At 45.2% G+C, this 15609-nt stretch overlaps 1 protein-coding gene across 1 annotated transcript in view; it reads right to left on the reverse strand.

Moving 5' to 3' along the window:
* Positions 1 to 452: 452 nt before the first annotated feature.
* Positions 453 to 15609, reverse strand: part of WRB (tryptophan rich basic protein) — a 30072-nt gene continuing 14915 nt past the window's right edge. Inside the window, exons 4-5 of the mRNA XM_018552692.1 lie at positions 5567 to 5681; positions 453 to 576 (exon numbers count right to left, since the gene is read on the reverse strand). Of these exons, the coding sequence (XP_018408194.1) occupies positions 503 to 576; positions 5567 to 5681 (189 nt within the window). The 3' untranslated portion in view covers positions 453 to 502. The remainder of the gene's footprint in view (positions 577 to 5566; positions 5682 to 15609) is intronic.

Consider the following 15609-nt stretch of genomic DNA (forward strand, 5'->3'; position numbering starts at 1 on the left):
GGTTGATCTGTATTTGTTCCGCCGCATGCAGAAGTCTGCCGAATGTCCGTGCCGACTCCAGAGGGGTAGAGCAACACCTGAGCTCAGGTAAGTGGCAAAAACTCAGCGCCAGGATAGTGTCAGGATATTGTATGGAGCGGAGCTTCCCGTGCACACGTCTACTCCGGCTCACATGCTGGCCACGCCCCCTCATAGCCATGGAACTTTTATGGCAAGTGCGCAATAAAGAAATCAGTAAAAAAAAAAACAACATCAGTCTGCGGGATTCTCAGGCACTGCTTTATTCCAGGAGCAAAACATACAATACTATGACAAGGAATAACAAAGTGATTTTATGACATGACTCGAAAAACATAGTTTTACCTGACAGTAAATGAGGCACAAATACATAATATATCGCTTCTTCAGTACAAATAAATAGATCGCAGATGGGAAGCTGCATTCAATACACTGTACTCAGTGCACAGGATTTGGGTGGTCGCTTGTTTGGATTCTCACCTCCTCAGCTGATGGGGTACAGAAAAACAGCTACCACCTTGTTGCACACCACCAGCCAACATGTAATACCAACTCCACCTGAAACACAGAGAGTGTATCATTAATTCAAGTGATGAAAGCCCCAGATAAGGTCCTGTAATGAGATAATGTACCAGCAAACTAAGCAGCATCAGCTGACGTCGGGTACATAAGGCTCATGATTGGAGGAAACCTGTTAGCTTGTCTCTGCAATCGGAAGTTTCACTTGTGAGGCTAGTTTGCAGGGGTATCGGCAGTTTCGGAACCGTGGTTCTCCTCTCGGCCCCCCGTGTATAAGACGCCCCTCCATTTTTAGGTAAATATTTTAAGAAAAAGTATAGTCTTATACACAGAAAAATACAGTATAAAACCCGCCCACACACACACACCTCACCAACCTGTCTCCCCCATACCACTGACTCCATCCTCCACCCCCATGCTATTCTCCACACTTTATCCATGTTGACTAACCATATGGTTTCATGATGGCTATTGTCTAATCCTGACTACTACCTCATTCTCATCTACCTTTCTACCTTTTCCTCACTTCACAACCCATGGAAGAACAAACAGAGACTCCCCAACTCTTGGATATGGGCTAACTAGACCTTATGCTTAAACTGGAATCATCATTACCCAGATATCCTGGATGCATACCTACCTAAAAGCCAATACACCATCTCTGCAACAAACCTTTCTAGAGAAGAAAAAGTTTTCCTGCACTGTACTATTTAAGGTTGTAATCTTCTTAAAGGTGTTATTATTGTTACAAAATGATACTGAAGAGATTCTTATTATGGGCTCTATCTGTCTATGACTGGGCTGCCAATTCAATTCGGTAAACTCAAAATAAAAGAATTTACATAAAAACCTTCTACTAAATGATAAACATGACCATTCCAAAACTACTGCAGGAGAACTCAGCTAAGCTGAGTTGGTACATCCACACCTAACCTCAATAAGACTTCAGAAAAACAACAGTCCTTTCGTTTTATGTGATCTCTGTGACCCAACAGTTGTACACTGTTCATCTTGGATCATCAACGGTGCAAAAAACAATCTTAAGCACCGTTTTAACACCATCCACTATTATTAAGGATTAAAGGAGAACTATGAGATGAGTGATTTCCACTCACCTCATAGTTCTAGCCGACCTGTGACAATGAGACTGTCACAGGTCGGCTCAGTAGATCGGGAAGTGAGCGAACACATACCGGCGTTCGCTCACCTCTCGATCCTGTCACGGCTCTCTGCTGTGACAGGGGAGGGGCTGGATTCCCCTCTCCGATCTGCCAGCGCTGACTGGCGGAACGGATAGGGGAGGGGGCGGGTACAGCTGGCTCTGCCTCTAGATAGGCAGAGCCAGCTGTCACTCACGCAGCTGGGCGGATCCCGACGTCTATGTCGGGATCCGCTCCGGCTGCGGCGTCTCAGTATACCGCGAGCTGTAGCTCGCGGTATACTGAGCTTAGGGTAACGGGAGGACGCTAGTTTGTGTCCTCCCGTTACCCTAAGGAGAACTATGGGGAAAAACACTGACCGCATATAGTTCTCCTTTAAGGGATATCATTTACAGTCGACCTCCAGGCGAACCACTAAATACACAGATGAAATAAATATAAGGGAGCCGTTTTAGCTGCCAAAGGATTTTTATTCCTGTCCATACGGTGCTGAGATGTACACAGCCCTGCGAGTCTTGTCATCACAAGCCATGCAGCCTCTGGAAAAGATTGAGGGCCTATGCACGCTAGTCCGTTTTCAAGCAGCAAAACTTTTGCATTCTGCTGCAGGAAAATGCATGTCTAGAACAATCCCATTCTTTTTTTTTTTCATTCTTTATTTTTAAAACAGGATTATCCATACAAGAGCGCTGCACATCAGTGAAAATACAATACAGACATGATCCGAGATTTCAATACCGATAAAAGGCAGATATGTCATTGCCTGGATCCTTTTGGATCCCATTGCATGGATAACTTTTCCAACACAAGTAATATACACAACATTATACATACATGGGGACATTCTAATTACATAGGGAGGGAAGCTTATTCCTGTATGAACCTGTTGCCTTCCTCAACAGCCCTGTAGTGTCATGTATTGCACCTCAACTAGGAGTCCCCCCTTGACATTGTATACCTTCCAAGGCAGTATCGTCGACTGGGGTATAAAGTGCTTGGTTCACCGTCGTCTGATCACGGGGTGCCTCACAGGAACACCCGTTCCCAGAAACGCGTAGAAGAAGCCAGCAGCTGGAGTGTATCGTCGGGAAGTATCTGTCTACCCTAGTTCGTGGGGCATCTGAGTTATCTATATCATTGAGGTATCGTAGTGAACCAAGACATACATATATCTGGACATATAAGGTCAGGAACATACAGTAGAAGGTGTAGAACAGAGGAGGAAGAATGAAAGAAAGAGAGAGAGGTCTCTCCCGGTGGGCCACCAGGTCAGGCTCACTCAGTGTAACTGTGGGTCCACGGTTGAGTCAGAGGTGATATGTGTCAGGTATTCCGGAGAGCGTAGAAATTCCGCCCAATAGAACCATATTTTATTAAAGGAGTGTGCAATTCAGGGGTCGAGGCCGTCAAGTCCTCCATTCGCCAGATTTCATTAACTTTGCTTAGCCACATTTTCACTGTAGGTGGTCTGGTATCTCACCAGAGTACAGGAATGCATGCTTTAGCTGCATTGAGTAGGTGTAGTAACACTGATCTCAGGTACCCCTTTTTCGAGATTGTATTGTGGTGCAGAAGGAAAAAGGTGGAATGTCTCGTTCAGTAATTGTGGGTAAAAGTAACCTGATCGCTCTCCAGTAGTCTTGGAGAGCTGGACAAGTCCAAAAGATGTGCAGCATGGTGCCCTCGGTTTGGCCGCAGCGCCAGCAGGCCGAGGATACCCCAGGATAGATCCTGTGAAGGGCCGCAGGGGTTCTATACCATCATGTGAGAGTCTTGTTATTACACTCCTGGATCTTGGTGCATCTAGACGTCTTGTGTGTAAAATACAACATTTTGTCTCGCTGTTCTGGAGTGAACTGGAGCCCCAGTTCATTTTCCCACCTGGAAACGTATGGGGGGTTACTATCCTCTGTGTGGGATTCCAGCAGTGTGTAGACCATGGAGATTACATGGCGTAGTGGTGGTCCCAGTTACATTCCCGTTCCATATCTGTCGGGGATCTTACAAACGCCTTGGCGTTTGGCAGAGATCTGAGAAAGTAAGACAACTGTATCTTTTGCCAGAATCTCAGAGGGAGCCATTGGGGTTCCTGTGACATGTTTTCTAGGGACACCCAGGAATCGTTCCGAGTAAAGTGTTGTGCCCTGTGGATACCCGCTGTCAGCAAACCAGGGGTGTCACCTCCCCACAGGGTCAGCGGGCGCGGCGCAGGGTACGGGCCTCCCTCCAGCCTGGCAGAACCACTGGCACCCGGGTTGCAGGTGCGCATGCGCGAGTCGTGCGGCGGCTGCGCGCGCATCCCCAGGAGCATGCCTGCACCTGTTTAGGCCTCAGGTGTGGACCTAGCTGGGGGAGGTTCCCGTACACACCCATACCACCTCCCGCCTGCCATTGGCTCTCGTGGAGAGAAGCCTCCTAGTTGCCTCTGTGACAGGGGGGCGGACTTACACCCCCTGGCTATAAAAACCTGGCCAGAGCTCTGGCTTGTTGCTGAGTTATCTCATCCTGTGGTGTGATTTCCTAGCTCCCTGTACATGTGCCTTGCTTTGTTTCCTGACCCTTTATCTGGACCTCCTGTTGCCAACCTTGGACTGCCTTTCGCCCCTGAACCTTTGCTGCCTGCCTCGATTCGGATTGGACTTGACTTCTCTTTGGATTAATCCTTTTGTACCTCTGCCTTCGGACGCTTCAGGCCATTTCCTGCCAGTGAGTTCCACTTTGTTCTTCTGCCAAACCATTGGCACTCCTGACACCCGCCTACCTCAACGCAAGGAGTCCCGGATCTTCCAATCCCGGGGTTAAACCAGGATTTCCCAAGATTGGGAACAAGGGGGAAGGTGCTGGAGAGATATTGTTCCACGGAAAGAATTTACGCCTTACTGTCCATGTCGGCCCTATGGTAGGATGAGTTTTTACCGTGGTCGGGATCTCGCTCTCGGTGCGGGAAAGGTCCGCCGGGATATTGGTGCCTAGATATTTTAGTGACTCCACCTCCCAACGAAATGGGAACGCTGACTTGATCCCATTCCTTTCTATGTGGCTGGTTCATATCTATACATGTGCACGGCAGATTAGTATGGCAGCTCTATAGGGCCCATCACATCTACATGTGTGCGTCGCCATGTGCGCTTCAGTGCACACAGTTCAATCACAATCCGGCCTGAAGGGACCCCTGGGTTTTATATTAAAGATAAATTCCACTAAGTTTGCAGACATGTATATTAGCTAATATGGACTTCCCCTTTAATAACAGACACTAAGCACCTTTTCATGGCAAAAAAACAAACCTAAAGGCTAGCTACTAGATTTCTTTTAGTCAGCCCCATAAGCTGGACAAGATAAATCTTCGATTCCCCCTTCCTCCTATAAACTGGATGTAAGAATATCCATCTGCCAGCTATTGTATTCAGACAGCCAGCACCCACCGCTGTCTGGATACCCATACAATGACTGCCTCTGATTGGATGTAGTTACTGTTCAGCCAACAATTTTCCACTCCGCACCTCTGAGTTTGTAATCAACTTGTGTCGAGCCGGCTGGTGCCAAGAGGGCCACCCATAACTCAATTTTTCCAGCCGTCTATGGCTAAGCATTACTGTTAGGCTTCCCCCATCTCTAACCTCCAACAAGAACACATGATTTACCGTAAAGGGCTAAAGAGTGAGCAAAGTACCCCAGAAGCCCACTGCTGTCCTATGGAACCAGCAAACGTTGTTGTACTGGCTAATGGGTTCAGATTTTGATGGATGCTAATGGACATAGTTTTCTATTGTGTGAGACCTACACCCAAAATTCCTGCTCTGATCCCACCCAAGCAGACCAGAAAACACTGAGCAGAATTCTAGTTCCAGAGCTGGTTTTATCGTTACCTGCAATCCCTGTAGGAAAGGCGACCAGGCGTTCCAGAGGTGCAATCCATTTACTGGGCAGCAGGATAACGGGTTCAGAGTAATACTTCCATATCAGGCAGATCATCAGAGCAGCCTGGGGGGAACAAAGGACACAGGTCACCATATTATAAAAACAGAGCAGAGTTTATATCAGAGGAACACATGGATTTTGTTGGTGAGTACAATTTGTTACCATTGTAATATGTAGAAACAAGGCAAACAGCTAAATATAATGATAAAATTATTATACAGAATTTATATAGCGCCAACAGTTTGAGCAGCGCTTTACAATATAAGGAAGACGTTACAATTACAATACAATTCAAGACAAGATGGTAAGGAGGGCCCTGCCCCTGAGGGCTTACAGTCTAAAAGGGAGGGGGAAGTGATACATGAGGTGGTAGCTGTGTGGAGATTAATTGATTGAGAAAGTGATAGTTCAGTGGTTAGTTTGAGGTGGGATAGGCTTCCCTGAAGAGATGAGTCTCCTGACACTGTCGGGCTCTCAGTCCATGACCGAGTGCCCGACTTTTTAGAAGGTATGACACCAAAATGGTGTCACCCCTCCAATGGTGTCACCCGTGTGCGGGCCGCACCCCCCTTGTGATGCCACTGCCCTCTAGAAGGAAGGACAGCGTCAGCACCAATTCAGAGATGATTGGAGGATCTACAGCCGAGTGATACACAAATAAGATACATTTTGTTAATAGTTCAGGTACCTGAATGTATTTTTATGATTTAACTCCTGAGTGTAGTGTCACTTTTAGTATAATTCATTTTAAAAGTAGTTGACTTGTTGGTTCTGAGCTATACCTTGTTTGTTCGTAATAACATTATTTGATTGTTATACTTTAATGGAGAACTATGGGGTTTAAGGCTTTTCCCCCTAATTCTCCTTAGGGTAACAGGAGGACACAAACTAGCGTCCTCCCGTCACCCTAAGCTCAGTATACCGCAAGCTACAGCTCGCGGTATACTGAGACGCCGCAGCTGAAGCGGATCCCGACAATTATGTCTGGATCCGCCCAGCAGCGTGAGTGACAGCTGGCTCTGCCTATCTAGAGGCAGAGCCAGCTGTACCCTCCCTCGTCCGTTCCGCCAGTCAGCGCTGGTGGATCGGAGCGGGGAGGGGGTATTCCAGCCTCCACGGCAGAGAGCTGTGACAGGATTGAGAGGTGAGTGAACGCCGGTATGTGTTCGCTCACTTCACGATCTACTGAGCCGACCTGTGACAGTCTCATTGTCACAGGACATTGCCTGCTGCCCTGGGAGAAGAAGGTGGCAGTGATTAATGTCTACCCTGGCATAGATCCTACATCCCTGTATGTCAGCTACATAATATAAGCCTGGCCATTAAAGAGATTTAGAGACACTGGATATAAAGAGTGTGGACTGATGAATAGAGAGAACATGCATTATTATATTTACGGACTTGCTGAAAAGAATTCAAGCGATCCAGGGAAAAACAAACAAAATTGATAATTGAATAGGAAAAAAAAATGAATGGCTGATGTTCTGCACCCTTGGTCACCTCACTATTCCCAAACTCACTAACTCGACGGTGAAGAAGCAGCAGCACATTAAAATAATTAGCTTTCCCTTCCTGTAAGCTAGCTCCCAGTATAAGACTGATGGCACTGTGCAATGAATGAGGCCCCTGATTGGCTCACAGTTCTTGCCCTCCCCCCCTCGTTGACCCCTTGAGTGCAGGAAAACATGGGGAGATACAATAAATACAGATTTCAGGTACTAATATGTTTAGAAATACATGAAATGATTTTGTAGTTAATATTAAAAGATTATGTTTTAGATAGATGATTGGGGTCCAGCATAACCTATTTCAGGCTTGATAAATGTTGGTAAAAGTACACTTATTAAAGCTGAATTCCAGGCAAAAAGCTAAATACATATATGGGAGATGTCTGCCAAAGGATTTGTATCTCTGTCTATCCAGCTCGGAGGACATGAGACCTGATTTTTTTTTCCTGCTACAGTTAGGCCTTGTTCACACCAAGCGCGTAGCAGGTGCAGACCGGATCAAAACTGCGTCCTATGTATTCCAATGGTATTTTTTGCTCCAGTTCACATCGCAGCGTGCAGTTCCAGAGCAGGAAAAAAAAACTGCAGCAGGCCCTATTTTACCTGCTCTGGAACGCATGCAAACGCATCAAAAACGCATGCAAATGCCTGGAACGCACTGAAAGCCCATGTTTTTTTTTTTTAATTATAATTTGTTTTTAACCAAAAACGGCCCGGAACGCATCAAGAACGCGGCAAAAAATGCGGCACAACCCACTGCACTTCGTGTGCAGAAACCTGAGCGGATCTGCTCTGCATTTGGTGTGAACAAGCCTTAAAGGATAAGTTCACCTTTTGCAAAAATCAAAGAAATGCATAATTAATAATATATTTAAAAAATGCATTTCTTCAATATTTGCATTCAAGTCTGGAAAGTAGGGATGCACCGATATATCGGCCGAAGAGACATATCGGCCAAAAATGGCACTTTTGGCACAATGCCGAATGCCGAAATATTAAAGAAATGCAGATTTTTTTATATATTATTAATCATGCATTTCATTAATTTTTGCAAAAGGTGAACTTATCTTTTAAGTTACATTTACAGGTACTATCCCTCCCCCAAACAATGATTGGACAGTGAAAGAAGAAGCAGCAGACTGATAAGTGCATCGATGTCAATCTGCTCTCTCCACCTATCAGCATGTTTCTTGTTAGCAGCTCGGTTTCATTCTGTTCTGTCCTAGCAGCATGTTCCTTTTTAGCACATGAGCACAACTGATTGGCTCCTTGTGATGCTTCCCCCTCTCCCAGTCTGAACTTTACTGTAGAGTGAACTCGTTGATACCAGGTATTTGCACTGCTTGCATTTAAAAACAAGATACATTTCATGATGTATTAATGAATGACTTTCTCTTTTTGATATATGCCTGGAGTTTGTACTGCCATGGAAAAGACTGCACATGAAAGTTACATAACCGCCAAACATTTCGGCGTCTGGACAGGTATGAGCACATTTATTAAGGAATATTATCAGCAGCTTTTTGTGTAATGTAATCTTTTTGTGTTTGGGCATACTTGTCCTATCAATGGAAAGGGGGGGGGGAGCAGAAAACAGGTGTGAAAGCTTCCCCTAGGAATGTACGGAGATGAAGCCTCAGCTTGTGATATACACAAGCCACCAATAACAAGGGAGCTAGGAAGAGGAGAGTTGTCATTTGAAATGCTGTTTTGTAAGTCAGATCTTGCCAAGGGCAAAAAGATTTCATCCGCCCCAATGCCTTTTATGCTTGAATTCTTTAACGTTAGGGAGGGGCAGCTGCCTGGGCATGAGCTGTGTGCAGCAGAGGGGAATCCACCATCATACCCCTTCTTCCAAAAGTGTACTCTAGGTGTGGCAGGCTGCATGGAATCCGGGCTGAATGGATACCGGGGGAGAAATGGCACATGCATATCCTGCAATGATGTGCCAGGGAGCTTATACATAAATACACAGCAGCCATAGACCCTGATTTACTAAAGGAATAGACCATGTACACTCTCAAAGTACATTTTCACTTATGTTAGTGAAGGAGGTCAAGCAAAGTGAAAATTAACTTTGCAAAGAATACCCAATCACATGCAAATTTTTTTTTTTTTTAAACAAGATTTTTCCTCGCACATGAATGGATGACTTCACCTCGTTCACTAAGCTATGATTACATCTACTTTGGAGGGATATCCAGGAACGCCCATGTTGATACTATATTGCCAAAAGTATTGGGACACCCTCCAAATCATTGGATTCAGGTGTTCCGTGAAATTTCCTTGCTACTAAATATTCCACGGTCACCTGTTACTGGTATTATAACAAAGTGGAAGCAACTGGGAACAACAGCAACTCAGCCATAAAGTGGTAGGCCACGTAAAATGACAGAGCGGGGTCAGCGCATGCTGAAGCGCACAGTGCGCAGAAGTCCCCAACTGTCTGCAGAGTCAATAGCTAAAGACCTATAACTCAATATTGACTATGGACCAATACTGGGATGCCATTAAAGTTCATGTGCGTGTAAAGGCCGGCGTCCCAAAACTTTTGGTAATATAGTTTATCTCCTATAAATAAACGGTGCACATCTTCTGTATGGATTCTTTGAAATATTAACACTTTTAATACAATCGCCTTTAAAGTGGACCTTTACTCCCTTTCACTAAAAATCACATCGGCAGGCTGACATGAAATCATCTAACATTGATTAGTTAAATAAACATATTTTTCTTTTACTTACAATGATTGTTTGTGATGTTATCTGTGCCCAAGCAATGCATCCTGGGAAGGTTACATCAGCAGAGCTTTGCTAAGAAAATCTCATCTGTAATCTCACAAGATCTCAGGGAAAGGCAATTGGTACCAATTGTTCAAATGTGATTGGCACCCATCTAAAAATCAAGAACTCTACTCTGGGGTGAAATGTCAGCCCATCTGACCTCATGGGGTCCTTAATAGCCACTAGGGGTCAAGTGTTTTGAATGCAGTTAAAACTGCGAGGTGCATTGTCCATGTGTTTTACCTCCTTTTTACTTCAATTTCCTCACTGCAAACATGTGAAATCATTCATATGTGGCACTATTTAACCCCTTCGTGACTGACGACGTACAGTGTACGTCGCCAGCATCGGGGCTGTTTAAACAGACTCCCGGCGACTTTTGCCGCCGGGAGTCTGTTTAAACTTGTGAAGCCGACTGTCGGCTTTACAACAGAAGCGATAAATTGGAGAATGTTTCCAAATCAGCTATGTTGTCCTAGACCAGGGGTGCCCACAATTTTTGTGTTAATGATCTACTTTTCAAATGACGAGCTACATGAGATCTACCAATGAAAAACAAAAACGGTTGTCTCGCTCTCCTGGCTGTCTCGCTCTCTCTGGGTCTGTCTCTCGCTCGCTCTCTGGCTGTCTCGCTCGCTCTCTGGCTGTCTCGCTCTCTCTGGGTCGCTCTAAAGTCTCTCACTACTCTGCAATATTACAGAACATCGGGAAGCTAGACCTCCTACTTCTCCTCCTTACATGCTCAGCCCTCTATCCTAAAGTCGCTGCTCTCATGCTGTCTACCTCTGCCTTCATGTGTCAGACACAGCAGATGGGGAGGGGCTAAACTTTTGACATGCAGTTTTCCCAAAAAGCTAACCTCTACTTCTGTGTATTTTTGACATTTGAGCTACCTAAGAGTTAAAGTGAACTTAAAAGGTAAAGATTTGCTCTATTATAGAGAGCATCTAGTTACATAGTTAGTCAGGTTGAAAAAAAGGCACAAGTCCATCGAGTTCAACCTGTAGAGATATGAGGGGGGAAAAAAGACAAGCCTAAAGAGAACGCTATGCCCACAGATGCCCACTGTTGATCCAGAGGAAGGCAAAAAAAACCCTATAAAGCATGGCTCAATTTGCTCCAACAGGGGGAAGAAATTCCTTCCTGATCCCATAAGGCAATCGGGTATTCCCTGGATCAACAATCTATATACCTATAAGAACTCAATATCCTGTAATATTCTGTGCATTTAGAAATACATCCAGATGTTTTTTTAAACAATTAACTGAGCTCGCTAGAACTAGCTCCTGTGGGAGTCTATTCCACATTTTCACAGCTCTAACTGTGAATAATCCTTTCCGTATGCAAAGGTTAAACCTCTTTTCCTCCAGATGCAAAGAGCGCCCCCTTGTCCTTTGCAGTGACCTTAACCTGAATCATTTGGCACCAAGCTCACTATATGGACCATTCATATATTTATACATGGTGATCATGTCCCCCCTTATTCGCCTCTTCTCCAGAGAGAACAATTTCAGGTCAGCTAATCTTTCCACCTAGAAATGTTAATTGTGCCCAAACAAAACCCTGACAATTTTACCTTTAGTCTTGTACATCGCATTTAAAATAGTGCACTTGCTGTTATGTGAGTGTGCCTAGGCAGTCCTGTGCCTACAACCTCTATAGCTGTATATTGGCAGTGTGAAATCATCTAGGACACTGCTGTCACTGATTGATAGTATCGTTAGACTTGGAATAAGATTTCAAGATGTTCCTACTGTGCTGCTCAATGTTTTCTTTGCTGGAGGCTCTAACATGAGGAAGCAAAATCCTGCCTCTACCAATATGGCCGCCTCCATAGAGACAATGCAGAACAATGTATCTACCATACATTGTTCTGCATTGTCTCTGTATGGAGGCGGCCATATTGGTAGAGACAGGATTTTGTTTCCTCATGTTAGTCAGTAATGGGGAAAAATCTGCTCCAGGGAGACCACAGGCAATGCTGGTGACTAGTCGTTTGTCCTCTGCCTGTCTTTTTGGTCGGGCACACCTTCCACAGTTCAGGACCTTTTTTCTATTCTTGCCTTTGGAATTATTTCCTACCTCCTTCCAAAAAACTTCTAGTTTAGAAATGCTCTTAGATGTCTATCACCTATCTAACATTTTTCAGGAGCTGATAACAATTTAGTTTAGCAAATATATAGATCTTTTCTGGAAACAATCCAGCTGCATTTGTGTGCATATTATATGACTTACATGGCAAATGTTATCCAAAATACAAGAAGGATATGTGCCTGAAAAAGTAGAAATGATGTAAAGCTACAGCTGGCCACAAATTGCTGCCTGGCCAGCCACTGAAACAGGCCGTGCGGTTGTATTTCAGATGCATGCTTAGATAGTGGAGCGGTAAACACATGAAGGGCAAATATTTACTTTACCTATTACACAATACCCAAAGGAGAGAAAGCATGACTGGTTTTAGCATACTGTCACATGGGTCAACAGCAAACAGCGACAGTTACTTATTGTCACCCAACCTATTTTCAAAAACGCACCAGGCACACGGAATGGGCATAGTACGGTGGGGGAAAAGGTGCGCATTCATACAAGAATAAATAATCCATAAGTCATTTGATCATTTCAAAGCTAATTGGCTTTAAAAAAAAACCAACAAGCTAAAGAAAAACAAAGAAATATATGTCTAGTCACCGGGGCCAATCATTTCTTTTTGACGAAAGCAATTGATTATTGTGTAGAGCAGTGATTCCCAACCCTACTGCTGGGCTGCAGCTTCCTGTCTGCTCAGGCCAGTAGTGGGGCTCGGGGGCGTTTAGGTATGTCTAGTGACTGTGCATCTCTGCTGCTATCTCTTGTGTGATGCCATTTTGACCTGTCCACCAGTTGTGCTGGTCTGCACCATCCACCAGGCAGGCCGGCGCTTGCAGATGTTCCCACCTTGTGGCAGGAGAATGTTTTTTTACACGTACAGCTCCGTGTTGCATGCACGGCCGTATCGGGCCGCTCCTGGGAATGACAGGTAATGCGTGTGATTAGTACACTGCCCGTCCTTCTCTATGGGCGTATGCAGCCGTATGCTGCCTTGCGCTCACCCCAAGTGCACGTCCGTGCGGGTGTCGGTACTCGTTAGCTGACAGGATGGATCTTGTCTACCACTGAGCCGGGACACACGCACCCGTACGGACCTGCACTTGAGGTGAGCGTAGGGCGGCGTACACCGAGTAGTCCTACAGAAAAATACAGGGGCTGCGTACTAATCACACGCAGCACCTGTCCTTCCTGGGAGCCGCCCGATACGGCCGTGCATGCAGCACGCAGCTGTACGTGCCGGCATTTACTCGTGTAAATGAGGCCTAAATGTTACAGAGCGTTGTGTATCGTATTCTTTTATGTAGAGAAATCATTTTACTAAGCCCTTCAGGGTATGTGCATCTGTATATAATTATGGGCATACTTTACAAAGATTGCAAACACAATCGGCAGCACCACCACATGATGACTTTTCTTTTTGTACAAATGAAGGTTTGCATGGTTCCATGGTTGCACCTTCCAAGCTTCATGTTCATACAGCAGGCCTGGAATTTGCAGATATATTTTTTTTGGCTCAGATAGACAGTTCATCTGACAGCAATCGTGTTTGCAGCTTCCTGGAGATGTAATAATTGACACATGATCAGGCTGGGTAGACTGTCTGCTTTATGGGTATCTAAAGATCATTATTGAACTTCTGCTGGTGGTGTACCTAAGTCAACCCTCAATAGTGTTTTTTCACTATTCCTGACAACTGCATTCTCTACGTCATGTTGTATGTAACATAGTCTTGACTATTGCATTTAAAATGTGCTGTTGATTACATACGTGTTCATTAAGTGTGTTCATCGTCTCAACAGTTGTTGGTAGGAAGTTGTTCCCAGAACACAACCATTTTAATGAAGTTCCTCTAAACCCTCATTTACACGACTAACAGCCGGCCCGTACAGATCCGTGCTGCAGCCTGTCCTTCTCTATGGGAGTACGCGGCCGTACACCTCCCCACGCTCACCTGACCTGCACGTCCGTGCGGGTGTCCGTACTTGTACGCCAACAGGATGGATCCTGTCTGCGTCCGAGCCGGGACACCCACACAGACGCGCAGTTCAAGTGATCGTAGGGTGGCGTACGCTTGCGTACTACCATAGAGGACAGGCTGGTGGGTGCAATCCCACGCAGCACCTGTCCTTCCCGGGAGCGGCTCGATATGGCCGTGCACGCAGCACGGATCTGTACGGGCCGGCTGTTACCCGTGTGAATGAGGGCTAAAGGTAAACTCATGCAGAGTATTAGCTCTGTGTCTGTTCTGTGTACAGAGACTCATATATAGTGGAGGTTTGTCTTGAGGTTTATGGGCCCTTTTTCTTTTTTACTGTTTGGGCATGGAAGGCCCCGGTCTCGCTAAGGTTGAGAAGCACTGAGAGCACTCATTTAGTGCATCTCTTTTCTGAACGACTTTTATTAAGAGGTGAAACTTGGATAAGTGGCAAAAATTCTTAAATATCATTAACTACAACTACCCAGTAAAAATGAAATTATCCTTTAATAACTCTTTCACTGCCGGGCCAGTTTTTAATTTTATTAAACATGAAAATGCACAAATCCAATAAGGGGGCAGTATATTATTTTATGTGTGTGGGGAGGGCTTCCGATGATTGCAGTGCAGAGTGGGCAGTGTGCGCTTGCGGCCCGTGCGGCATTCGTCTTCCGACCACGCCACCAACCCGACAAAAATCGTACCATTTTCGGCAGGTTTTCCAGCGTGCTTGCAAGACGAAAGTCGTACGACCTTACAGTAGAAGGTGTTGCACGCTGCCCATACACCTGCCGATTATCGTACGATCGCGGGATCACCCGCAATTATTGTACGATAATCAGCAGGTGTATGGACACCTTTAGTGTATGTGTATATTAGGCCCCATTCACACCTACAGTATATTTCAGGTGTGATTAGAGATTCCTGTGTCAGGAACTTGCGTTTTCCTGCAGCAGGAATCCCTAATCTGCCGTTTACAAGCGGCAACTATCATAAGATAAGAATTATCATAAGATTATTTAAGAGGGTGTGTTTAGGGGCGGGGTTAAGGACGGGGCAGGGTTAGGGTTAGGTGGGCAACTGGTGGCTAGTGACACTTAAGGCCTGGCTAGTAGCTCATGACTTGAAATTTTGAGCCCTGTATATATACACACGAGTCATACTCTTGAAACAGATGATCTGAAAAATTAGTTGATGGCAAATACAATTTTTTATTTTAATATTAACGCAAATGTATATCTATATTTTTTTATGGTGCTTCCTGGCAGGTGACACGGGCTCACCCAAGGTGTGGAATCTAAATGACAGTTAGTCTTCACCAAAGCTCCTGATGGTGGAAATGAGCCAGGAACCCTAATGGTCCCAGTTTTCTTTGCTGCAAAATGGCACGAGGTGGCAGCTCTCAGGACTACCCACTACAGAATTTGCTTGAACGGGAAGGATACGGTATGGAAACTGTTCACAGGGTTGCATACAAGATAAAAATGGATCACATGGCAATCAGGTCATTTATATCCTTGTGCATCTAGCAGCAAAAACAGAAATGTAACATATTGATTCCCAGTCTTTATATGTGGTGGCTGCATTTGCATTAGTTGTATTTTTTTTCTGGAGGTGAAGCACCCCCCCCCCCCCCC

Source organism: Nanorana parkeri, unplaced genomic scaffold, assembly GCF_000935625.1.
Source record: "Nanorana parkeri isolate BGI_ZX_2015 unplaced genomic scaffold, ASM93562v1 scaffold95, whole genome shotgun sequence".
Classification (NCBI taxonomy): domain Eukaryota; kingdom Metazoa; phylum Chordata; class Amphibia; order Anura; family Dicroglossidae; genus Nanorana; species Nanorana parkeri.